The sequence below is a fragment of the Catharus ustulatus genome, chromosome 6 (assembly GCF_009819885.2).
Source record: "Catharus ustulatus isolate bCatUst1 chromosome 6, bCatUst1.pri.v2, whole genome shotgun sequence".
In the NCBI taxonomy this organism is placed as follows: Eukaryota; Metazoa; Chordata; class Aves; order Passeriformes; family Turdidae; genus Catharus; species Catharus ustulatus.
This window is the reverse complement of record NC_046226.1, coordinates 11,439,487-11,466,914: the sequence shown is the minus strand read 5'-3', so window position 1 is coordinate 11,466,914 and position 27,428 is coordinate 11,439,487. Positions and strand designations below refer to the sequence as shown.

Below are 27,428 nucleotides of genomic sequence, written 5' to 3'. Positions count from 1 at the left end.
TTTCTTTTTAGTTACTAAGGTAGGCTTTTTAATACTTGGTCCTAGCATGCCTTTTAGTAATACCTTTGCTTCTGTTAACTCTCCATTTTTATGTTAATGGTATTTTAAATTATTCTTACCATGTTTTAGCAAACTGTTAATGGAACTGCATGCAGTATTAAAAACATTGGCATGCTAAAAGGATGTTTTATTCATTTCAAAATCTTCGGTTAGAAGCTCAGCAGCAGTCCATACCTTACCTTCTGAGTAAGGTAGAATTAATAAATGTACACAGGCAGCTATTTCACCCACATTTCTTTACATTTATCAGCTTTTGGTAAGATCTAATAGATTGAATTAATTTGCTCAGTACTGTGAGATTTTTCTCTAGCCTTTTTTGACAAGTTTGAATTGACAATGAGTACAGCTTTTAACAAACTGTGTGACCTTGCTATTCATCTTCTGTGGTGTTTATAAAAATGTTGAACAGTGTCATTTCTATCACATCCTTACAACATGTTTGTAGTAATCTTACTGCATTATAACAACATTATATTAAAAATATAAAAATTCCAATATTATTGTCACTTACCAACTTTCTAATACTTTCCCAGAACTTGATACATTTCAAGCATAATTTCCTTTACATGTGCTGAGTTTGCCTTTTTGAGGGTATTAATATTTTATGAAACTCTGAAACTAGCCTATTCTGATTATAAAAACATACCTAAAAATCTCAAAGTCATCTTTCATGATAGTTTTTTTCCTCTTAGTATATTCTGCAGCAGAAAATGAATCTGGTTTATTCCTTCTGTATTTTCTGTATAACTATAATCTTCACCTTTGTGTGCATCTTGCACCTTCCACATAAGTAGGTATTTTAAGGATGGTGAACCTAATCGGTCTGAGCATGTATGTTTAGTTAAATCTGAATTGTCTTTAATTCTTTAGCTCGTTTAAATTCAGTAAACATTTAAGATACAGTCACTCCTTGTGAGAAGTGAGCAGTGTCTTCCTGGGAAGAAAAGTACATAGAGGTGACATCTTAATTTTCCTCTGAGATCCACAGTAATGATGAGTTCTTTCCATGCTCTGAGTAAATTTAAATTTTAAAATGGAAGGCTTGTTTGTACCTTTGTGGAAATATTTCCATACAAAAGACCTTAAAAACTTTTTTTAGCTCTGCCAGTCCAATAAACGAAATTTCCCATGGTCAGCATGTATTACCTTCTCTCCTGCTTGTGGGTCATAGTTGTTACTGGGTTTTGATCTAATGGATAAACCTCAGTTGAGATTTAAAGGAGATGAAAATCCTTTTCTCCCCCATTAGCCAATTATAATTTGGTAACCTAATGGGATGAGAACAGGTATCAACCTTGTGTTTGGGCTGTTATGTTTCTACCAAGCCACCTGGACTCCATTAGTACATGGCCTGACTCCTGGAGCTCATACTCATCCATCTTGCCAAAAGTTTTCAATTTCTCCTAGAAAATGCTGAGCCACTGCTGCTCTTTAATATTGTTTAATGACTTGTACACTTAATTGTTAGCTTTGAAACCCATTCACTATTCCTTTCTAAAAGTGTTGCCTCAAAAAGGAGAAGTGAGGCTGTCTTCCTCAAGGACAAGCAGCAGTTCTATTCTTAATGAACCTAGGCCTCTTGTATATATCAAATTATGAAAATTTTCATCTGTTAGTATTAGATAATCACCTGAATTACCAAAGGACTGATACTGGTACAAATGACACTGTGGTATTACTTCTTGTACTGTTTTGCTAGATCCTTTGGAAGGACATCCAGACATTGCCAGACATAGACTGATGTTTTTTAAATGCATCTACCAAAGAAACTCGTAGGGAGTATTTTCAGTATTTGACCAAAAGCAGATGTAAAGGACATTGCTTAGTTATTATTCCTGCTGCCTTTAACATGGTGGCACACTTATTAACTCTCCATTTACCATGGATCACTTTCTATCGTAGAAGGTATTTTACCTGGCTGCTGCTTTTACTCTCTGTTCTCTGTCACTCCCCCTTTCTTGACTTTGTTGGGTTCTTTTCACTTTTGTATAGACCCCTTGCCAATATGAGGAGTGTATGTACAGGTTCTTCTGGAAACAATGAGGATGTTAAGTGTTCACACTGCATGTAAAATATCTGAGGGCATGACTGTAAAATGTCTCTAGAGGGGACTTTTTGTTGAGCTAAAAATACCATGAAATTGTAGGAAGGTAGTCAGCTGGAATTTTTACATTACTTTTACTGACTCATGGACTAACATGTATGCCCTTTCAAGGAAGCAAAAATGGATGCCCTCAAATTTTTATTCATACTGTTTTGTGATGGTTGCTGTGAAATAAATTTTAAGGTAAAAATTAAGTATCGTCTGTTTCTGTGGAAATTATTTCCGTTTCTGTTTGAAGCTTCTAACAATGAATTTAGACTGTTCTAAAATTAGCTGATTAATTCCATGTGCTATCAAATAGTTAGCTACTGAAACTGCACTGTAAACCAGCAATATTTAATACATACAGGGTTATTTGCATCATATGCAGACAAAATGTTCATCTGGGGGAGGTTGCTTTTATGCTGTAACCTTCCTGCTGGAGGTGGACACCTCATACAGGTGAAAACAGTCTCAGCAACCTCATGGAGCCAGTGCCTGCCCTCTGTGTGCACCATCCGGTCTCAAGTGATACAACTGAGATAAATGGTGTTTTAAAGCCACATCCGCACATCCTTTAATCACTTCCACTTAATACACATACAAATCATGTGGCACCATTTCTGCTATAACTTGCCAATTAAGTTTTCTTTCATAAAACTGTAGTTAAACTTAGGGGTGGAATCTGACTGCATTGTTGTCGGCAATGGAAGTGACAGTTTGGTGTCAATTTTCAAGTTTTGTGTAAATTCTCATAATTGTTCTTGTTACTGATAACGATCTGAATTTTATGAAGTGAATATTTTTTTTGTAAATTGCACAAAGAAAAAATTGTACATTCAATGTAAAATTTAGCAATTAATTTTAAAAATTATTCATTTAGGACTTTTCTAATTTGTAGAAACCTGCCAATTTGAAACACTTTTTCATTTTAAAGTTTTTTCTAGAAACTTTTAAGTTTACTTTTTGGATTAAATCTACCAGCTGTGTACCTTCACACAGCTCTAGAGGCAAATTCCGTTATTACTTTTATATTTAAAGTGAATGTATAACAGTGTCAGTGATGTTTCAAATGTGTCCTGCATTCATTCATGTCGTATTGGAAAGAAAACATGAACAAAATTATCAAAACCTACAAAAAACAAATGTGGTGTGTGTTCTTTGGGTGTAATAAGCTTTTGTTCAAAAAAATTTTCCAAACAGGCTAGTCATAACACAAGAATCTTTCTTCTAACATATTCCCAGAATGTTTTTATACTTTTTGCTCCTGATGTATCTAATCTTCCATATGAACTGTCTTAAAATCCAAAAAGTGATGTATAGGGGTTTTTTGAGGACTATCTTAAAGTTGTTTACATGCTATAAAAACTGAGTTATTCTTGTCCCAGTACAAAATTTAGATTTTTATGGCTTTTGAATCAGAATAGTATACATCCTCAAAAGCAAAATTTTGAGTGTATACTTCATTGCATAACTTTTCTCGCTTCATATTGCTGGAACTCAGTAATCATTAATGTATCTTAAGGAATAAACCATTCCAAAGCTTGTAGTTAAAAGGATTAAATTAGAACAATTTGCTGTCATTGCACATTAAACTTCTGTTAAAAAGGGAAAATGTAAATAGAATAATGAATATTTTGGAAAACATGCTGGGAGTGAGATGTCTCAATATGTCCAGAACTTCTGACATGTGGTAGGGAAGCTATTAGCTATTGTATTAGCTATTGGATTTATAGCAAATCAACTTGTTTGTGCCCTGTAAATTTACAGATTATTGGAGGCTCCAATTTAAATGTATTCCATACTGCTCTTTCTCCTGTGTGAGGGGTGGAAATTACCATCATCAGCTGTTTTGGCAGCTAAGCAATAGGGACACTATTGCTATAGGTACATTTTCAGTTCCTACTAGAACTCCTTTGTGACACTGGAGATTAGTTTGACTGGAGACTGAAGACGTGTATGTTTTCAGACAAATGTGATAATGAGGAAAATAATGTTGGATTGTGCAGGAATAATTTTTGGGTTAAATGGGAAATCACTGTGCACTTAATTCCTGACAAACATGCAGGTGTATTGTCTTTAATCTTCTTAGATGTTGAAACTATGTATTTTTAAATGGACATAGTTGGCTTTCTACTTTATTTGAATCAAAATTTTCATTGCTGGAAAGTAATTTTTATTTCCTAACAGAGAACTGCTCATAATTACTCTTAGCCTTTGAACATGGCCAGTGTTGACTGCAAAGCAATTTACTAACCTAATTCTAAATATATTTCTTTATTTTCTTACCAAATTATTTCTTCTGTGCTGCTTGATCATTTCTTTTGCCTATATCTCTTCATACAAGGCAGTGAAGCTTCACAGGATGTGGGACTAAGAAAGAGTTGTTAAAAATTATGCACTGAATTGGAGTTTTTTCTTAGTGGATATAAAAAAACAAACCTTAAAAAAACCACCAAACAAACTCAAACAATCAAACAAGAAAAAACCCAAACCAAACAAGCAAAAACCCTACCAAACACCCCTCCCCCCAAAAAACCCCAAATACATACCAAAAAACCCATACTAGAGATAGGCTTGCAGTCTACTGAAGTCTATTAAGAAACTGCTCTCAAGAAAACCACAAAAGCCCTGTTGACTTTGGTGAAAACACTTCTGCAAATATTGTAATGATGTGTGACAGTTTGAGATTATTTAGATGTTGATCAGCCATTCAGGACCTTAGTTTACCTCTCAAGCTCAGTGTGACCGGTGCTGTTTAAGCTCTTTCTATGAAAAAAGACTTACCCTTTCTATTTCTAATTTTAAATAGAAAGGAGAATTTAGAAATCTAAATCAAGGTTGTCCTCAAGGAAGGTTTATGTAAATTTTTGTTAATTTCAAAATAAATGTTTGCTTCAGACAAGGAAGGATGTGCTTATAATTAACCAGAGTTCCTGCATAGGGACTGGGCATATGCTTTAGGTTGCATTGGAGTGTGAAACACATCAGTTTGATCACAGAAAAGGTGGGGGAGCTTTTCTTCCTGCTTTGTAATTTATTGTGTCATCTATTTCTAAGCCTACACAAGACCCAGCTTGTGATACCTGTTAATGATTATTCTAAGTGTCATCATTAAATTCACCAATTTTGGCATTCAGAAGCATCCAACAGCAAGCAGCAGCCCCCAGGTTTAGCAAATGTACAGCGAGTGAGGAGAGGGGGAGGCAGTCTGATAGACTCTGGAGAAGGAACCGAGTTATTTTACATTTTGGCAGTTGAGTGTTCTTTGTGTTGTATTTATCATGGATGTGTGACAGGTATTATTGATTGACAAGTTACTCAGAGCAGTATCTGACTAGAATTAGGGTTTGGTGTGTGGAGTTTGGGTGTGTTTAAGGAAACAGTGCATTTGCTTATAGCAGATGGTTAGACTTGATTACCTGATACTTATTTATCCAAGTGTTCAGAGTGGCAGAGTTTATTCAGGTTTATGTGTTTATTCAATTTACTTAATACGAATTTTCTGAGTTGCACCATACAAATCAGTTGTGTTACAGAGCATAATTGAGGTCTGGCCTCACAACAATAGTGTTTCATTTTCTCTGAGAGACTGTTACATATATTTTAAAACAATTCTAAAGTTTTCAAACACATTAGAAAATGTTGAGAAACATGAAGGTGTTGAAAACTTGAGAGTAGATTCAAGCACACTCTAGAGGCTATGAAATTGAGGGGTTTTCTCTGAGTGCTTTGTGTTCAAAAGTGAGATTTGGTTTTATATTAACTGTATGTGTGCCAGAAAGCTTTACTGAGAGTTCATTGTCTGGTTTCTCTCTTTCCCTGTTAAGACACTTTTTTTTCTTCCATTGTCTATTTGATTATCCTCCTTGCCATTTTTCTCCCTAATTTTCAGGTGGAATTTCCATTTCATTAGCTCAAGCCCATTTCGGTTTGTTTCACATGTCATTTCCTGTATAATCATTCCTATTTTCCTTTTTATGCTACATTGCCTTTAAAATATTTATGCAGTTACCACTTTTACTTTTCACTTTCTGTTTTTAAATGTTTTAATATAGTGTAAAAATCCTTGTTTTTCTTAACTATGATTACAAATATCCTCTTAAGGTTTTTTAAATTCTCACATGGTTTCTAATAAAACCGTTGACTTCTGATAAAACACCTTGTGAAGCAAGAGCTTCAGAATGGTATTGCTCTACTTTTGAAAAATCATTAGGTAATTTGTTGTGCATATCATTCACTGTTGTCTACTCTAATCATCCTTAGACTTATGATATACACCTGGAATAAAGTTACTGGCAGTAGTTTCAGTGCCTCAGGTTGTTTAGTATGTAAAAATTATGCCAAATACTTTAAAATGACAGCAGACCTTTTTTCCTATTTCATTACTAATCAGTCCTTAAAATCTCCCATCTTAAATCTTTGACAGTTAAATGTCATTACTTGGTTCCTCTATCCTCAAAACCACGGTGTAATCTGTTTTGGGAGATAGCTGCTACCAGTGATGGATTCCCCAATGGCTGGAGATTGCAGAGGGGATTAGTGTTGTAAAGCACCTGCTTTGAACCTCACTTTGGGACTAACAAAACGTGCTTCCCATTCCTTTCAGGCTCTTTTAAAGTGTAGGATTCTTGAGGCATTGTCCTTTTTTTTCTCTCTCTCTTTCTTTTTTCAATTACTGTTTAATTAGTCTGGTAATAGCTCATTTGATTCTAGCAGTCTTTTTTTTTTCATTACATGGAAAAATATATTACTTTATAAGCCTCAATCAAATGAAAAGCCACTCTTTTGAATGAAAATTTAGCCACGGGATTTCTTTATTTAGAAATCAAAAATCTTCAATGCTATGTACCTGAATGAATTCCAACATGTTGCTCTTGCCTTCCCCTCCGCACTTCTGTATCACAGAATCATGTCATAAAATGGTTTAGATTGGAAGGGACCTTAAAGAACTATCAGTTCCAGCCCCCCTGCCATGGGCTGGGACACCTTCCACTAGACTGGGTTGCTCAGACCCCTATCTAACCTGGCCTTGAACACTTGCAGGGATGGACATTCTCAGTACAACCTGTTCCAGTGTCTCACTGCCCTCACAGCAAAAATTTCTTCCTAATGTCTACACTAAACCTGCCCTCTGTCAGTTTAAAGCCATTACTCCTTGTCTTATTCCCATTCCTTGTAAAAAGTCCCTCTCCAGCTCCCTTGTAGCCCCTTTACTTACTGGAAGGTGCTGTAAGGTCTCCCCAGACTACTCTTGTATGCAGAACCCCAACTCCCACAGCCTGTGTTCACACAGGAGGTGCTCCAGCCCTATGAGCATCTTCATCATCCTTGTCTGGAATCACTCCAGCAGGTCCCTGTCCTTCCTGTGTCAGGGACCCTGAAGCTGGACACATGATTAGGACTATTTTCATACACAAGCTGTCATAGGTGAAATAACTTTTTTATTGTGTGGAGTTACGTCTTGATCCAGGCTGCAGATTGGCATAGAAACAATATCGGTGCTGTTGCTTTATAAAAATGTCAAGTTTGAATGCTTATTACTAAATGGAATTTGTTTCATGGAAAGAAGACATCTTTAAATAAGATGGAGTACCTGAGTGTTCAAAAATTGAACTACTTGAAAATTAAATAAAAGGCACTTGCTTTGGAATTTTATGTAGAAAATGTACCACATGTTTATAATTTTAAATATTGTTTTTAAACATTATTTTCTGTCAGTATTAGGGAAGTAATATTTTGTATGTCTATCACATTTTGGGTGTCAGCTTTTCAGGTGAAAATGTGAAACAGTGGCAGATAGGAACAGCATAATTTCTTCAAATACAGAGAAACATAAGGCAGGGTTTTTGCTGGTTAAAATTTTCTGTTATCTGAAGAGCAGCCAAAAGGTATTTCTGGCAACAGCTCAATTCCTTGAATGCAGAGGAGTGGACATTAGCAGCTGGTTCTCAATCCCGTGTCTCTGGAGTACCTGCACAGGTGCTGAACATCATGGGGCTTCATCAGAGCAGCTGATGAAGATGAAAGATACACTTCGGAAGTCTCAGTTCACTCTCCAAGTACTGTCTGAGACTGGAAATTGCCCTTGTGCACCCACCTACTCTCCTCAGCTCACCTTCTAGCTGGCCTTGAACAAAACAGCTTTACTTTGATAATAGCTGGCTGGAGTAGTTAAGTGTTTTCTTGTAATCATTATGGAAGCTCCAAGTACCTGTAAAACATTTTTAATTACTAATCAAGAGTTGTTTGGGAGTTTTGAGCTTGTTGTACCTGAGACAAAGCCTATCTGCACTTCAGTGTCCTCTTTCTGATGGGAGATGTTTAAAGTATTTTAAAAAAACCCAAAAAAACCAGGAATGTTTACAGGTCTCATACATGGTAGTTGGAGAAGGACCTTATAAACTTACAACTCAGTTCTTTTAGAGTAAGCCTGTATTGTTGATGACACTTTACAACACTGGCATGTGCATCCCTTTATCTTCAATAGTGAGATAAAGAACGGAAGTTTATTCCTCTTCTGTGCCACTTAAAATGTTTATATGTGGTGCTCTCTTGAGCTTAGTACTAGCACTCTGTTTTTCCGTGAGTGTTCCTGTGACTTTTTGGTCACCGTGGTCATTTTTCTTGTTCTAAACATTTCTTTTGGCAGAGAAATGTTTCTGCAGGATCAATAAATAAAACAATATAAACAGCAGTATTTTCTCTGTATTTGTTAGTGCAGTGTATCCATACAACAACTTGCCTACTTTGAGTTATCTGCAGCCAAACTCCCACTCCTGGAGTTGCTAGTTATAGTATTAAATGTATTGTGTATAATTTTAGTACTTTCTTGTATTCCTTTAGTTTATTTTTATATGCTGCTAAAAGAAATAGCTTCAATTAAATTTGTCCATGCATGAATTGGGAGCTTTCTTCCGTGTGCCACCCACTTCCAGTTATTTCCAATATTATGTGTTATGATAGAATTCTGTTAATGGTAGACTGTCATCCTTAATTAGTGTTATTGTCATCATGATTTCAATAAAATCACTGAAAACTATAAAAAGTTGGTCACATAATAGAAATGCAATAAAAGTCATTCCAGTATAGTGTTTCTTGCTTTGAATTAGGATGGTAATTAAACAATTTCAAAATAAGGTAAATGTTTCAAATGGAATTTTATTGCATGTTAGTTCAGCATTTGTAATATTCTTTCTATTTTTGTTCTAATTCTTCTCATTTTTGAGGACTTGATCACTAGTTTTGGGAAAAAGTATTAGTTCTGGTAAACCCGTGTTTTGACAGATGATGTTCTCCTTTCCATACTGTGTGGTTCCTCTGCCTTTGTGTCTGGCAATTTCCATTTCTCTTACTTCAGGTACTGAACTCTTTATTCTTTGAAAAATGCTGCTGTGGTATTGTCAACTGAAGTGTTTCAAGAGAACACTGCAAGATACTAGACTCCTCTTGTTGAAGTACAACTATATAGGGCATCTTACAAAGCTTCAATAAAGCTTTGATGCTGCTTTTTTGCCGATGAGCATCAAATTGAAAATGCACCAATACTTTTGACCAGCAGAAGGGACCATATGAGCAATAACTTTAGGGATATCCTCTGGGTAGCATCCTACTTGACAATTAAATGTTGTTTTTCCAAATTATTAACAATTCTAGTCCTTCATTAGGGTTGCTGACATGTTTCATGAGATGTTTTGGCTACTTGCAAGCAGGAGTCATCCTACATGTTTTGATTTTTACACCAGTGTATTAAAAAACAGTTACTTTCAGCATATGATTTTTAGTTTGACTTACTTTTCTATGACCTTGTTTTTGCACATGCTTCTTCCCCTTTGTGTGGTGATATTTTCTGACTTAAACTTCTTTGTATCTTTGTATGAAAAAAAATCTAGCTGCCCATATAAAATTAGAGGATCTTAATTTACTGTGTGATTGGTAGGTGTGGGTTTTAAAGAAAAATGAGCTACTTTTCTTTCAATTAAATAGAGACCTGTCAGCCAACCAAATCTGGTACCTCTGTTAAGCTTTTATATATGAGTAAAAAAAATATTCACACAACTGAGATTAATCTTGTCTTCTGAATGTATATATTGCAAATTGTTAACCATATCTGTTGTTTTCTGCTTTTAAAATGTTGTAACACAATGAGTTTTACTGGCCACAAATTGCGTTTTGTGGTAGGAATTGCATCAGCTCTTTGAGTCAGAATATGACCTAAAACTTGAAATTCAACCTTGTCTCAGTTCCAATCTGTACTAGAAATCAGCTGTTTTATGTGACATCTCTGGGTCACCCACTTACCCTGCCTTGCCTTTTGTCCTCCGTTCAACAACTATTACATTACACTGTTGTCACAGAAAAATGGGCTTGAGTGAAAAAGGTAGGAGATGAATCTATCATCAGTGCCAGTGATGTCACAATTACAACACAAAACTAAAAATATAACTAAGATTTAAAGGAACATAAAAAATGTAATTGAGAAAACTGTAAGATCCCTACAGTCCTACATGGCAAAAATATTTGTGTGTCATAGAATACTTAACATAAGCTCAGGCACTGAAAATATGAACTTCAGTGTTTTCTGGTTTTACTTCAGCTAATTTTCTTTAAAAACAGGAAAAATTTGTTGTAATGTGAAGACTTCTTGATTTGTTAGAATGTTCATGTGTTTTAGTTCTTTAGCTGGTCTATACATTGCAAAAGAAAAGGTGGGGGTGGTAGCTACTGGGTGCAAACCAGTGCCACATCCTGGCTGAGAAGCACACGAGGTTGAGGACAGCTGCCAGTGTGAAATCTGTTTGCAGTGAACTCACACAGTAGGAGTTGCTGAAGACATGCCTGAAGCTTCCATAGAATCTGTTTCCATACAGAGTTCAGTATTCGAATTTAAGCTTTTCCAGCCAATTATTTGTGTTCTGCTAAGGCACTTGGTAGCTGAGTATCTCTGATCTTACCTGTTTCAAAGGGAAATATGGGCTGGAAGTGCTGCCTTTCAGAGTGAGATAATGGTCTAGTTAATCTGCTAATAAAAGCACAGCTAGTATCAGTTATAAAGTGGAAAGTAGCTTATTTTATACTCATCAGTATACAAAAAAGTCTGGCAAGGCCACAGGTTAAGATGATGCTGAAAATTTTGTACTGAATAGCTGTTTCTGTATTGATGCTGTTAAAACAGAAGGGGCAGAGCTTGCATATCTGTAGGTTGTATAACTTGATCCTGTGATTGTAAGGAAAAAAAACTCTGAACAACCCAAACAAGACAAAAAGCTGATCCTTCTGTCCCAGAAACATACCTTGTTTTCATAATACCTACCATCTTTTGATACTTTTTCCAGTGTATCTTTTTCTCTTACAAAAAGAACAGTAGGATGCAGGCTTAGGCATAAAATATGCCACAACAGGTTTCTGTAAAGCTGTGTCAGGAACTGATGTACATTCAATCCAAATATAAGACTGACCTTCTTTGGGATGACAACAAACTGCGCTCCAGTGGAAGAGCAAAAATAATACTTATTTAAGGTATGAGTACTGACAGGGATAAGTGTTTGGAGTGAATAAAAAAGGTTATTCCATTGCTACTGTTTAGAAGCAAGTCCTGTGAAAATTACATAAATCGTTGCTACCAGTTGGGGAAGGGGAGCAGAATATATGGAGTTTTGGTTTGGTTTGACTGGGAGTGATGATGTTTGGTTTTGGTTTTGCTTTTTTTTAAAAAAAAACGTTACTCAGTGAATAACTCAAGTATCAGTTCTGGTGTAATTTTAAGGAGTAGCTTCTGAATAATTGTGGCCTTCCCACAGTCATTGGGGAATGGAACACCAGAGTTGCACAAGTAAGGAATTTTTTTCCCTAATGGCTTTCTCTTCAAATATGCCATCTAATTAAGCAAATGGAGGTGAGGGGTTATCGCTTAATTGAACTGGAAGGTGATTTGGAAATCGGCATGCAGTTAACTGAAAGAATATAACCAGATAGTCACTAGCAAATGTCTGAGGATAAGTGACTTGTTGGGTGTCTCAGAGTTGCTCTGCAGGTGTGCACACATGGTCTGCACAAAAATTACGGGCTGTTTAAGTCATCTTCTTAACCACTTCTACTTGGTGTCATGCTGAAAACATCCTTTCAAAACTTAAAAGTAGGGATGATCCTGGTCTCAAGGCAACTACTCCAGACAAAGTGCTAGAAGAGATGTGAGGTCCAGACACTTGAAAGCTGTGGATGAACAATCCTGATGGAGGGGGTTATGTCTCACCCAAATAAACAAAACACAGTTCATGACAAGTATGTGTGGTTCCCAGTCTGAATAAAGAAAATCTCTCAAATAATGAGGATGATTGAGGTACTTAAAATAGTTAAGCCACCTCAGAATAAATGGCAAGGTAGGTGGCTGCCTAGCTGAGGGTGTTCCTTGACCTTCTTAGTTGTCAGTCTAACTTTCACTGTTAGTGATAATTACATCTTTAATGCTTCCTCTTTTAAGGTTAATGTACTGTAATCACTGTAATTGTATGTCCATTACTTCTATAATTATAGTCTGTATTTAGGCTTTGGATTTTGTGGAGTGTACATTCATAGCACAGTATCCCTAAGCGTAACTGTTGTTATGCTTCAGGTTGAACCACTTTCCATTTCACAGTTAATTGGGGAAAGGTAACCACTCCAACCACTTTGTATGTCTGAGGCTTTCTACGTTCAGGTCATAAATTTGTCTGGCTGTCAGTATGCAAACTTATTAATTAATTAATTAATTAACTTTTTAAATATTTTCTCAGGAGAAATTATTCATTACTGTAGATTTTAATTCAAATAAACAAAAGCATGGGTATTCAGATACAAAATTTTTGTGGCTTGGTTCGCAACACTGGACAGAAATTTTGTCAGGAAGTTGTTGCTCTGCACAGGGACACCTGTTACCTAGCACCTTCTTTCTTCTAGAAATCTGCACTGTCTCAGGTGTCTTGGTGACACCAAAGTCTTACTGCTTGTGGTTTCTTTCATGAAGGCTACATTCTTACTCTGTATGTTCTTCAGAGCTATTACTATACAGTGTTTTCTCACTGGAATTATGCTTCAGAGCAATTAGGCACTCTTTAAAAAAATTGCCAGCTGTTTTAAAGCAAATAAGCCTTTCAGGTTTATTATATCAAAAATACATTGGAAAGCAACTTAGAGGGAGGAGCTATTTCAGCTTTGTTATCATAGGAAGTTTTTCAGGCACTTACAAGGAGAGCAACTGGTATTTAAACAACTGGACTGTAGATCAGTTGCACATTCAGTTAGATTACATACACATGTGCTTATACTCAGGAATACCACTTGAAGTACTTGGATAGTAGATCTTGATGCTTGTGTAAGAAAATTCTAGCATTTTGTGGTATTTTAAGGAAAAAGTCATCAACTGGAAGAAGAATTGGAAGTAAATTGCAGAACTATTTACAAAGTCAATCTAGTTCTATTTTTTTAACATGCTATTGCTGCCTTAGTAGTTCATATCTAACAGTAAAAAAGTCATTATGCAGAAACAAAATGTGTTATGGTATAAACTCAGGGAGTCTCTGGTGTGTTCACATTTCATGTCTTAAGCTTCATGCTGTAATCATGTGACCATTTTAATTGGACGTGAGTTTTTGCTGCAGTCAAAGCATGGTACTGCTCTCTTTATGTCTGGCCAGTTATCTAGTGTTTCCTAAATGCTTAAGTCCTGATCCTGGAAGTTTTTGCTGTGTATAATTTGTAATCTCACATATATCTGTCATTTTAATGGCTCATGGGAGCAAAACATTGCAGGCATTTTTTCAAGTGTATATTTTTTCCACACAGTGTCTGTTTCTGGCAAGGGCAAGTTATGCATCACTGTTGCAATTTTTTTAATGGTCCTGACATGTACAGAGTATTTCAGTGAGGCTCGTACTCTGGAATATGATATTCCTGAAAAGTTGTGTGAAGATTTAGAAAGTTTGCTTGTAATCTTAAATTCTTCTATACCTGTGTTTTGCAAAGTGAAAATGGGGAGGGCAGTGATTCCACTACAGTATAATTTGAACATTATACAATTATTTTTACTTTTCAGATGTTCCTCCAGCGGATCAAGAAAAGCTTTTTATCCAGAAGTTACGACAATGTTGTGTACTTTTTGACTTTGTTTCTGATCCACTAAGTGACCTAAAGTGGAAGGAAGTAAAACGAGCAGCTTTAAGTGAAATGGTAGAATATATCACACACAATCGCAATGTGATTACGGAACCTATTTACCCTGAAGTAGTACATATGGTAAGTGATTTAACAGTGAGAACTTTATTGTTCAATGTTGCTTCTTCAGCTGTATCAATTTATCTTAAGAAATTTTGCTGAAATCTTAAAAAAAGACCAACTATGTTTGCACATCTGCAAAAGAATAACAGGGCCTTGAAATTTTATTGCCAGTGTTGATTTTTCTTTTTTGTAAGACAGAAACGAGACACGTACATGAAGCAGAATTAGATGATGGTTTAGGTTGGTAAAAACAAAATCTTGTATTTATAAAAATAGGAAGGGAAGTTAAATACACACATATATACATACATACGCATGTATAACTGTTTAGAAAACACGTAAATTATAAAACTGAAATTTTGAAAAATTGGAAGATTAGAATTAAGATCACCTGTGCAAGCTTGACACTTGTAATGATGTTCAGTACTAGAGACTGACTTTATTCTGTGTTCAGAGGTGAGAAGGAGAGACAGACTTCATTATGAAGTACACGGGATGGCAGATGAGGTTTCTGCTGGAACAAGTTATGTGAACTATTCAGACCTGCATTGTCCCTCCTTACTCACTATCCAAATCCTGGCTAGCTAGACTTAGCTTATTTTTCTGTTATATGTAAGTCCTCTCCAGAGGAGGAGGCCACAAAATTGCAGCAGAGTCTTTCAACTCTTATTGTGGTAGTGACCAGACACCAGTGGCTTGGAGTAGCAGTTGGATTGAGGTCTGTAGCTGTTGTCTGCAAAACCTTGAGAACAGAAATTCCTGACCAGTAAGCCTACAAGAAGCTCTTGGCTATGTGCAACAGGATGGTTTTTCCCAAGGCTTTGTAACTTAGGGCGAATTTTCTGTGGGTTGAGAAAACCGTGCTTCTTTAACATAAATGTGAACCTAGTCAAATTTAGTGGCCCTCTGCAAAGCAGAGACCTTGAAACTGCTTCAAAGATTCTAAGGATTTATAGTATGTAGGATGTTGTTTATGATGAAGATTGTTATCTAAATCCACCATAAGTGTTTACTGAGACACAAGTTATTTTCATGAGAACTTCTGAGTATATGAGGATTACACAAAACTGTGGATGTCAAACATGCTCCAGCATTGAGAATGGTTAATGAGGAGATGTGGGATCATGACTTTTCCCATGTTTTTATAACTTATTTATATCTCTGGGGTTTTTTTTTTTTTCTGTTTGATTGCTTGTTTTGGAGTACTTGGCACTGTTGAAAGCAGAGATATGAAAGAGAATAAACTTGTCGAGACTTTATTTGGGTAAAGTGGATGAATTCTTGAATACCAGTGTCAGACATTGGTACTTGCTCTGTGCAGCCCATAGTTCATTGCTTGTGCTTTCTGTGCCTGCATTATCTTCCTCCAGCAAACAGTTATGGCTGGAGTACATTTGCCTAAGGAGAATGTATACTTTCTTTGCTTTCAGATGCACCCAGTAGTAACCAAGTTTGCACTTTGGTCAGTTGAACAAATCTTGCAGCAGAATTTGGTTGCTGTCTTGGTTGCCAGTATTTTGCTGGTAGTGTGCAGTGTTCAAAACTTCTTTTGGTGAAGTTAAAATGCTTTTTGCATGCAAAGGTCTGAAGGGTGTGAAGTTTCCTTGCATGGGTTTTACGCAGCACTGTGAGAGACACTGTCAGTGAAGCCACCTGGACTGGTATTTTGAGGTTAAATTCAGATAGTTTTTTTTCCCTTTGGTCATTTGTTGAAAGAACTGTACTCTTTCTCCAGTAGTGTTATGCTCTTCCCTTTAGGCATGTATGTGTAGATTGTCAAGTACATTTGCTTAATTCTAGACATATATCTGAATTGATTGTGAGGATTTTAAGAAAAATAAATGTAATGTCTTCATGTACTTTAAAACTCTTTCAAGAAATATTGGTAAGTTCTGTGCTGCTACTACCACTCAATTATATTAGTAAAGAATAGCATTTTCAATAAAGTTATGAGGATCAAGAAATGCTCACATTTGAGAATGGTTCTCAGTGTGGAAAGTTTGCAGAGTTGGCAGGGGAATGGGGATTTTGCTATGCTCTTCTGCCAGACTTCACAGCTTGGAGGTTACTTGTTTGAGATGTACATGTGTACCTGCTATATATGTGTGTATGTGTGTCCAAGTTCTCTTTGGTGTTCTTAAATTATTAAGTAGGCCAGTCACTTACAACACTGAATTTCACTGGTTATCTATTTATTAGAAATAAAATGTTTCATTTTCCATAGCTTCAAACATTTTTTCTCTCTGACAAAAGAAACATTTACCTTACAATTTCATTCTTCTTTATTCTTTATAGTCTTAATGCTCATGTCATGTCATGTCTATCCACCCCACCTTTTTTTTTCCTCTTTTTTTTTTTAATTTAAGTATCCTGGACTAAATTATAGTATCATCTTTTCTTTAAGCTGTATATTCATCTAGTGGCTTAGCTAATAATTTAATGTTAAGCCTAAGTCTTTTTTTCAAAAGGTATGAGAAATTAATTTCTAAAATGGACTTAATGTTCTACTTTCAGTGTGGATTCAAGGCTATTTTCCCTTTCTTCATCAAAGAGCCAGCTGATATGTCCTTCAAATTTATTTTCTATTTCTAAGCAAAGATGTGATGAAAAAGGAAATGCTTTATTAACTGCTTGTTATACAAGTTGCATTTCCTAAGTGTAATATAGTTAAGTACCTCTTCTCAAAACTATAGAATGTGTAGGCAAATGTCTGAGTAAATTTTGTAGATGTACATGATGTATTTAGGGTTTTGTGAGGAAAAGCATCCATTGCAGATTCTCACTTAGAAAATAATGTATCCCTTTTTTTCAGCTTGGCTTTAGAAGAAAGCAGGGCTTTACAAGTATATTCAGTTTTGCATTAGTACGTGGGGTAGTACTGCTTTTTTAAAATTGGAACTATATATAGGAGCAGATCTAATTTTATTCAGCAATTGAAGTGGCTTTCAGTGCAACTTTTCATGGATTATTAAAACTACATACTCAGTTATACCCATGTGAACTTGAGGTTTTGTTGGTTTTTTGTTTGGTTTTTTTGGGGGTTTTTTTGTTTTGTTTTTGAGGGGGCATTGCGGTTGTGGTGTTTTCTATCTTTGCTCAGAATAAGAGGGATTGCTGTGAATAGAAGTGTGTTGCTTATTGCTCTATTAACTATAAGGTTGTTTTTCTTTATATGAATACAGAAGGCACAGACTTTGAGTTTATGTGCCTCTTCAGAGCTGTTCACATCAAGCTTCACTCAGGCTGCTCAGCAGAAGGGAGGAGAAAATGTGTAGTATCTCTGATGCCTACTTGCTTGAAAATATTCTCATATTGTATGAAATGGGCCACAGGAAAAGCAGGGTTCATGACTGCCATTACAGAAAAGCCCCTGAACCTGTAAAAATGCGGGTTGTTTTCTTTCCCTTTTTTGTTCTCCCATCCTCCTGTTATGTCCTTTGAAGTCAAGCGTTGCGAGCACTGACAGAATTTTGGCACACTAGGCCAGTGTTCATAAAGACAATTTGATAAGTATTTTTTGGGAGGGGGTCTTGTGGAATTTTGTTGGTGGGCAGAGGAACTGTAGAGGGGAATGTTTTTCAGCTGTGCTGTGTTTACTTACACTTCTGTGGGAAATTGGCCTTAGAGATCCGGCTTTGCCAATTGTGTCGTGTCTGTTTGGCCAAAAGACTGAGAAGTTAGAAAATAGATCAGCCATTTGATGGATAAAGGACTCATTTATATTAATTAATTATAAATTTTCCTAAACGTCAGTGACTTAATAGACCAGAGAGTTTCAGGTTTGTGCTTTCAGTGCAGGATCCTGCAGCTTGATTTGAGCAGTTTTGTGTTCTGTTGGTCAAGGATATAAAATGCTAAAACAATCACATCAGACTTCACTTGCTCCATTTCTCATGGAAAAAAAATATTCTCTCTAGTTTTTTAATCTATTTTCTGTTTTCAGAAATACAGAGTACAAAACTTTGTTGCTAACACCTGACATGACCCAGACGTTCTTTTTTATAGTGAGAGCCTGAGACTTTAAGAATTCTTTAGACAAGTTTATTTTTCCATTTGTTTAACCCTAGCAAGTTTTAAATTTCCAGTCTAGTCTTCCTGGATTTGTTTTCTTAGCAGATCACTGATTATTGCAAAATTTCACCATGTTTTTTAAACAAAGGTCAGAGGTGGTTAATCACTTGATGTCCATGCTTTTTAAAACAGGAACATAAAGGTATATCAGCTTTACTTTTAATTCTCTGCTGTAGTAATTACTCTGACATGTCAGTCTTGGTGTGTATCAGACCTGTGTCTCAGTTGCTTGAATGAAGGAATATTATGCTGAAAATCACAGCATCAGGATGACTTTTCCCTCATGGGAATATAATGTAAGATTGTATTGCAGATTTAGCTGATGCAGTTTGATACTGCCTCCCACTGTCTGCTTAGCAATCTGTCAGATGGGAGATGGTAGGACAGCGCATACATCCTTGGCCCTTGTATCCAGACAAGCACTTGGAATACTAAAATACATGTGTATCAACAACTTGAAAAGTAGTTCATGTTTGTAGACTGGTCCACTTCTAAGAGGATGCTAAATGTTTTTCAGGGAGTTCAGAATTCAAATACTGAAAGGATTAGGGTGTGTAGTTCTCCGTCAGTGCTCTGTAATGTCAGGTATATGGACGTGGTTTAAGAGAAATACCACTGGGGATGGTGGTGTTGGGGGATTTGGTTCTGAAGTGTTCCCATATGTGTGCAGCCACTATGTGAAATGAAACTAATATTTTACAGAGAAGAAAAAATGTGAGTTATTTTTGGTTTGCATCTCTACTCCTGACTTATATTCTTGCAGGTTGCTGCAAGGCCATATAGAGTGTATATATATATATAGGAATGTTTGTGTAAACATTTTACATACATTTGCTTACGTACATTTTTGTGTGGAGGGATCAGAGCAGTAGCGTCATAAAACACATCCTGACAGTAGTTCTGTGCTTCAAGGAGTACTAACTGTGTGGAAAAGTATTCTCCAAGTTAGAACTATTTAAAGAAGTATGAATGATCCTCACTGTTATAGCTCATATTTTTGCGAATGTTAATTAAAATAGTTCATGTAAAGAATTCTTAGTCAAAACTATCTTGGAAGTCTTTTTTTTAGTCATTCAGTTGTTTCAGAGGTCTTAAATGCACATGCAATTTCAGTTTGCAGTTAATATGTTTCGAACATTACCACCATCTTCCAATCCAACGGGAGCAGAATTTGATCCAGAGGAAGATGAACCAACCTTAGAAGCTGCTTGGCCTCATCTACAGGTACTTCATGGAGATTTAAACATCACAGTCTATAACAGAATTTTGACATTAAATTCGTTGTTTATCTATTCTAAATTGTCTAGGTTATGTGTTTATCTCAAATCAGTTACTTTCTTATGTAATTTTTGAAATGTGTTTCCTGAATTAAAACTGAAAATCTTTTTTAAAAATCAGTTGTTATAGGTTAATGGCTTCTTGTTTCTTGTGGTAGAGATGAAACTGCTGAGATGTTAAATGAGCTTCTGTTTGTCACTACGAATGCTTTGATCTGGCTCTGGCACAGCTTTAGCTTTCAGAGGTACCATGACAAACAGTGGAGAACAGAGACTTCTCAGAACATGTACTTCTGGGCATGATTAATATTAGATTACTGTGTGTCATTTAAGTAAAGTGGTGATGGAAATCAACAGCATTTCTGCAGTTTAAAGAACCTCAAGTTCTTGTAATTTGTCAGGAGAGCAAGAGCAAAGCTTTGCTGAGTGTTATATAGATAAATATAACTAAAAACATTTTGCAGTTCTGAGCAACTAATCAGCAATTTTAGTAATGTGATGCTTATAAAATGGTTCTTGTTCAAAATACTAATACTGAGTTTTTTGTTGTTTATTTTTTCCAGCTTGTTTATGAATTTTTCTTAAGGTTTTTAGAATCTCCAGATTTTCAACCTAATATAGCTAAGAAATATATTGATCAGAAGTTTGTATTACAGGTGAGGTAAAAAAAGATTTTTTGAACTTCAAACTCTAAATTATTTTTACAATGCATTAGATTCAGTTAAAGTGCATCTTTTGTCCCCTCTTTTCAGCTTTTAGAGCTCTTTGACAGTGAAGATCCTCGTGAAAGAGATTTTCTTAAAACTACTCTTCACAGAATATATGGGAAATTCTTAGGCTTAAGAGCTTACATCCGGAAACAAATTAATAATATATTTTATAGGTATGTCAACATCTTTGTATTATGTTACATGTGATCAGGTGTGCAGTTAAAACACTCTTAAGACACTGCTAGCAATATTTAAAGTTCTTAATATGTTTATATTCAATATTGTTACATCTAATAATAATTAATATCACTCTGGGAGATTTAAATCAGGGTAGCCTTGGCCATGGCATAAATCTGGCAGCTGAAATTTGAGCTAGTGTATGATTTAGTGGGTGGTTTGGTATCTTTGGGGGAAGCATTATCTTTTTTTTTCTTTTTTTTTGGGCAGAGGATGTAATAGTGTTTGTATTACGCTAATGGCTTAATGAGATGTAGTTCTTTATAATGCAGAAAATGGACTGAAATTGAATGAATGAGAGATTTGTATTTGCTTGAAGGAACAAACATGTTTGCTGCCTCTTCTTTCCTCAGAATTGATGTGTACAGTTGACCTCTTGTGAAATATTTGTTTGCTACCATAGAATGAACTGTAGTGTTATCAGTGATACAAAAAAAATTAAGAAGAAAAATTACCAATGTTCTTTGGAAGGGTGTTTTTAGTGCTGTTACATCCACTGTGAATGCAAGATTGTGGTGCCTGTTTTATTTTTTTCTTTTTGTGTTCTTTGATTTTCTACAAATAATAATGTTGTATATTAGTTTTACACTCCTTCCATCATGCATCTTCTCTATCACTATTTTCATCCAAAAATGAGTGTGTGAGCCTCTTTTAAGAAAGTAGCAAAAAACTGCCAGGCCCTCAGTGCCATGTCATGAATGGCACCCGGCAGTACCAGCTGCAGAGGGAGCTGAACTTCCCTGCCTGTGGCAACAACCGAGCCTTTGGAAGGGATACAGAGGAGTTACTTTAAAATAATTAGTGAGCCTGTACTGTACTCTTGCAGTCAACTGGAAGTTGACTTCACAGGATAAGTGAAGAGCCAGTATATCCCAAGGAAAATGTATGGGTGAATCTTAAAGATGCAGATGTTTTTCCCCCATATATTAATAAATTCCTTATGGATTTTATTAAAGCAAATCCAAAATGCACAATTTGATCAAATATCTGAACCAGATGGTACAACAGCATCGTAGCACATTATATGCACTTCCAAAAACTTTTGTTTTCCTTCCATTTCTTGCACTTTGCTTTCAGAGATAGTGGAAGCAAAGTCTTCAAACACAACTTTGGCACAAAGTTTTTGGAAGACTAAGAAATGATCTGGTCTTTAGATCAACTTTGTATAGTTTGTATAAGAGGGTTTTCAATCTGACATGTATATGGGAGATTATAGAATTTGCACAGCTACAAAGTTGTGGGAGAGAAAGAAAAGCCAATCACAAACTTAGAGAAAAGCTCACTTAGCTGTGTAATATTTAGGAGCTCAAAGTTTAAAAATTTTGCATCTGAATTTTAACTGGTGTGCTTGGGATCGCCAAGGAAGGAAGTTCTTCCAGCTTCTGTCTTGAATTAGTGAATTGAGCTGTGTGAAATGATAAACTCTTAAAGTATGTGTACAACTTTAAAAACATTTCATTTTCATATACTTTTACCTTCAAATTACCAGTTTATTACTGTGCTTACCTAAGAAATGTGTGACCTTCATTTGTCTTTTGGTCATTGACCAGAATTATGTGAATTCTTTCCCCATAGTGCATTAATAATTTTTTTTTCTTAAGTTAAATACTTTTTAAAAAAATTATTAAACCTGTATGTGCCTATTAATTAAATCCAAACCTTTTTACATCAATAGGATTAGTTTTGCTTGGAATTGTTGTCCTGAATTATATGGAAAGGGTCTTTAAGGATTAAAAACTGTCACTTCAAATATTCTGGATTAAAAGTAACTGTTAATATGTCAGCTTATGACAAATTTCCAAATTAAAAAAATGGTTTCAAATTAATGGAATAATAATTTTCTCCTAAGTTTAAATTTTTATAACTCTGCTAATTACCTGAAGCCATGCATAGAACTTTGTCAATAAATTTACACTCGGGTGAAGGAGGCTGGAAGGGTGACTGCCTAGTAAATTACAGTCAAAAGAAGATTCAGGAAATTGTGACTTCCTTTGTTCATTAAAAGCCTTTACTATGCACAGAGATCTGTAATGCCAAAAAGCTTTTTACATCCAGAAGTTGTAACTGTTAGAACACCTTGTGCTTGCATTTGCTATAGGAGGTTGAGTCATGGCATTTAGTTATGCTAGATACTCTTGTGTTATTTTAATATTTTAAGCATTATTTGCTGTGTTCAGTTTTGCATTATTTAAGTGGCATAAAATATGAGTATTGGGAAAAGCTTGAGTGTAGGTAGCTTTGTTTAATGTGGGAGAAAAGAGCAAGCAGGTGTGAAGGTTGAAAGCAGCTGGTTGTGCTAGTGATTTTTGTTTCCACAAAGTTTCTTTTCCACTATGTCTCTCTGCTTTCCTTTTACTGAGTGACTAAACTACTTGGGGCAAGGCTACCTGTAATGTTGCATGGGGATCTTGGTATTAGATTTGTATCTCTCTTCAGCAGTAACAATAAAACGTTTCATTTATTTAGGTTTATTTATGAAACAGAGCATCACAATGGCATAGCAGAATTACTGGAAATACTGGGAAGGTAAGTTGTAGGTTTTGTTTCATTAAATTCACTTGATTTTAAGAGTAGACTTCAAAAATAAAGGGGGTTTTGTGTAAGATTGTAGAAACACAGAAAAAACTTGAACCTTGTGGCAATGTTTTGGCATGTGACAATTTTTGTAATCCTATTTTGTAGGTCTTATTTTCTGCTTAGGATCCTTGTAATTAACATTAGCTGTAAAGCAACTACCAGTAAAATGTAGTGAGTTGAAATTTATTAAAAATTCTTCACTGAATACATAGTGGGTAAACAAAGGAAGCACAGGTTATGAAACTTCAGAAATCTCATTTGGCTAACCCCATAATTTCTCAGACTTCAGTGATGTATTTGTAAGCCTTTGACACTGAAGTTTTACAATTTAAGCTGATAGCCTCATTGAAACTAGTGAGTTTTTTGTTAACTGTTTTCTGTAATCCATGGGGAAGCTTTTGGCATTTTTTATACATTAATACACTGCAAAATCTCAGTTAGGATTACTTTATGGTATTTCCATATCTTTGCACATGGAAGTAACAGATCAGCAGGAGCAGGTTGCTCAGGGTTGTGTCTGGTCAGGCTTTGTGTATCTAAAAGGATGAAGATCCCCACAACCTTTCTGGGCAATGGACTCCCATGTTTGACCACACTCACAGTAAAAAGGGTTTTTTTTTCTTGTCTTTGAATTAAATATCCCATCTTTCAATTTGTCTCTTGTCCTTTCAATGCACATTAAGAAGAATCTTCACACTATCCTTTCACACTATCCCTTCATATATTTGTGCACATGGACGAGATCCCCCTGAGCCTCCTCTGCTTCAAACTAAGCAGCTTTTTCAGCCTCTCTGTGTATGTCAGATGCTCCAGCCTCTTCATTGCACTTTACTGGACTCCTCCAGTATGTCTGCATCCTTCTTATCCTGTACACAAACACCAGATGTCCCACCAGGGCTGAGCAGAGGTGAAGCATCACTTAGCTCAACTTACTGGCAATGCTGTTTCTAATGCAGCCCAGAAGGCTGTTGAAATTAGAAAGATGTTTTGAAATTTCCTAGGTTTGCATGCCTGCCCACAATAGTTCTTTAATTTTCAGTTAAATGTTCAGTGATTAAAGAAGTTACATGTCCATCATTACTTCAACACACTGCTATACTCCAGTAATGCTCATCATGAAAACTATATGAAGTTTAAGTACTAGAATATGGAGCTAAATCTTCCAAACTGTTATTGAGTCACCAGCTTTTTCGTTCTTGGTTTTGTTAGGTTAGCTTTAAGTATTGCAAATTTAAAAGTGGTGTTGTTGGTTTGGTTTGGAGATTTTTTACCCCCTTGGGCTTCCAAATGAAAATTTCTAGTAGCTCAATGAGGCTTCTGTGCTGTAACTGTTCTGGATTGGTTATTCCTCCAGACCATTAAAAAGTTTCACGGAGACGTTGTTGACACAGAGTTTCTGGTTCTCATAGTGTGAGTTTGGGTAAAGGTGTCATTGACCCAGTACTGAGCTACATCTGCACTCAGCTGTAACTGGGATGTCTTGTGTTGGGATGCTGTTTGGTTGTACTCTAGGCCCTTGCAGAAATACTAATAGTTAAGTAGAAGTCATGTTTTGACTTGTCTACTGTCCTGGATTACCTCTTGTACATCCAGTCTCTATTTCACTTGTTAAAAACATGAAGAAGCTGGGAGAGATGTGTATTCAAAGCTTTGAGACAGTGAGTAGTTCATAGTGAAGGGTGAGGTCTGAACTGTAGGCATAGTTGTGTGCAGCTTGGAAGAAGAATTTGAGACTTCTGAAAAACTTGGTTAAGGTATGGACAGACATTGATTTGATTATTCTATTCATTTGTAAATATTAGAAAACAAACCCAAGAATTTTTGTATATCCTCTACATTAGTGCAGACTTCTATATAATTACTGATCTTTATTTTTAAATTTCTTTCCCTGGCAGCATAATTAATGGATTTGCCTTACCATTAAAAGAAGAGCACAAAATATTCCTATTGAAGGTTTTGTTACCATTGCACAAAGTGAAATCACTCAGTGTCTACCATCCACAGGTAAGTTTTGCTTGGTGTTTTCATACTAGTGTTTAAGTAAGCTTGCTTGAAGATGTTGGGGGACTTCAGTAAGTGAATTTGGTTCTAAGCTTCAAAACTTCCCTTCCCTTCCCTCCAAAATTTCCCCCAGCCTTAACACATATGCCTATAATGCTTCACTTGTTGATAGAAAAATTTAAAAGGAAATGTGTGTGTATACAATAATGCCTTTTTTTAAAGCACTGTAGTGTTTATAGATTAAACACATGTAGTAGTTGGTTAATGCGAGAGTTGTTAGTATTTATCCACACAGGAGTTTTTGTTTATCTTCTTGTCTGTAGTGTTTAGACATTAAAAAACTGCAGAAAAGTATGCTTTTAAAAGTATGGTATGAGTGTCATCTATAAACAGTATTCTAAATTACATGGAGCAATTCAGCTGAATTCAGTTTGTTGGTGTGTTGAAAGGAATTGGGAATTTACTAGGACATCATTATTTAATTCAATAGGTCCTTTTAGAAGTACACAGAAAATGGGGGCTTCTGAGCTGTATCATACTTTTAAACCATCTGTATCTTTTCTCTGCTAAATTTAGTTCCATTCAGAATTTCTAGAGAGGAGCAAGAAATCATGCAGTGTGAGAGAAAGTACAGTATTGTGATATGCTGAGATTTTCTTTGAGAGATTGTTACACAACTTTTCGGTTTGCAATTTGAAAGTTGAATATTTTCCATTTAGTTTGCATACTCCCGAGTTCTAAGTACTATTTATTCAAATAAAATTACTAGCAACTTGTATTTTTAAGAATATCTTTTCTATAATTACAGTTCTTTAGCAGTGAGAGATGCTTATAAGCATTTGCTTTGGATCTTACCTTCAGTGGCTTCCATCAGTTGCTGTTGAAGTAATAGAATAAAATGCCTCCCATTTCAAAATTTTTTTTTTTTGTTTTCTAATGCTAAGAACAAAACCTGTTGGTTTATGACCAGCAAGATCTTTTGTATCTCAGCTGGAACAGATATCTGTGATCACCAGCTTTTCTACTGACCTGGGACATACTGTTCTTTATCTGTCCCCCTTAGATCACAAACTAATTCTCCAAAACCTTCAGCTGACTTGCATTGCTGTTCAGCATCAGTAAAAACAGTGCAGTGACCTAGGGATGCCTCTCTTACATGTCCTACTGAATGAAATGGAAAAGTGCTTCAAGTGAGTTTAGTGTGTGAAACACCAGAGTAGACACATAAAAATTCACATTGAGATAGTGGCAGATAGAAGGATCTGCTGCTGAAGAAATACATGGAGAAAGTTACTTTTTGTGTTAAATCAGATTTACTTTAGGGAAGAACAGCAGCTGCAGTAATCTCAAATTACCATGGGGCATTCCTGGTAGCAGTCAAAAAAAGGAAAGCAATTGGGTCATCAGCTGAACTTCAATAAATGGAGAGACTTTAGGAAGATGGTTAAACAGTCTGAAATGAGCAGTGATCTCCCCACTTATCTTGGGATTGTTGGCCTACAGAGTGAAAGGGATGTATTCACTATTTAGACGCAGGTGGACAGTTCTTAGCATTGCAGTTGTTAAATACTGTAATTCAGCCTCAGGTTCATCAGCTTGCACTGATAGGCATAGTTATTATTAGTAGTGATGTATTAAAAAATCCCAAAATTTACAGCTGTTCAACGCACTTTTATCTAAATTAGGTTATGAAATATAAAATACTTACTAAATCAGCACAGGACACCAAAATATTAGTGAGTGGAAAGCACTCTAGAGGACAAGATCATGATTTTTAAATGTATTTGAAAAGATGAAGTGTAAAGTACTAGGTCTCAAAAGAAAACATCAAGTCATGTGTGTCTATATTATAACACAGAAGAAGGTGACGACAGACTTGCAGAGGTTGTAGAGAGTTGCTAAAGCCTATTTACCCTTCTATATAAGTTGTCTGCCAAATAGTTTTTTAAATTTTAAGTTTTTTTAATTACAAAGAAACTTGTATTCTATTTGAAGCATTCAAAACTATTCTTGACATATGATAGTGACTTTAAAATGTGTCAGTTTCATAGTGATAATTAATAAAACACTTTCTCTTTTACTGTAGCTGGCATACTGTGTAGTTCAGTTTTTAGAAAAGGACAGCACACTTACAGAACCGGTAAGTTTATCTTTCTATCA

At 35.7% G+C, this 27,428-nt stretch overlaps 1 protein-coding gene across 2 annotated transcripts in view; it reads left to right on the top strand.

Annotated features, from left to right (window-relative positions):
- Positions 1 to 27,428, top strand: part of PPP2R5C (protein phosphatase 2 regulatory subunit B'gamma) — a 75,518-nt gene that overhangs the window by 33,918 nt on the left and 14,172 nt on the right. For both annotated transcript variants that reach the window (XM_033062204.2, XM_033062205.2), the window contains 7 exons: positions 14,214 to 14,413; positions 19,580 to 19,690; positions 20,307 to 20,399; positions 20,496 to 20,626; positions 23,157 to 23,216; positions 25,163 to 25,271; positions 27,355 to 27,408. In XM_033062204.2, the coding sequence (XP_032918095.1) occupies positions 14,214 to 14,413; positions 19,580 to 19,690; positions 20,307 to 20,399; positions 20,496 to 20,626; positions 23,157 to 23,216; positions 25,163 to 25,271; positions 27,355 to 27,408 (758 nt within the window). The remainder of the gene's footprint in view (positions 1 to 14,213; positions 14,414 to 19,579; positions 19,691 to 20,306; positions 20,400 to 20,495; positions 20,627 to 23,156; positions 23,217 to 25,162; positions 25,272 to 27,354; positions 27,409 to 27,428) is intronic.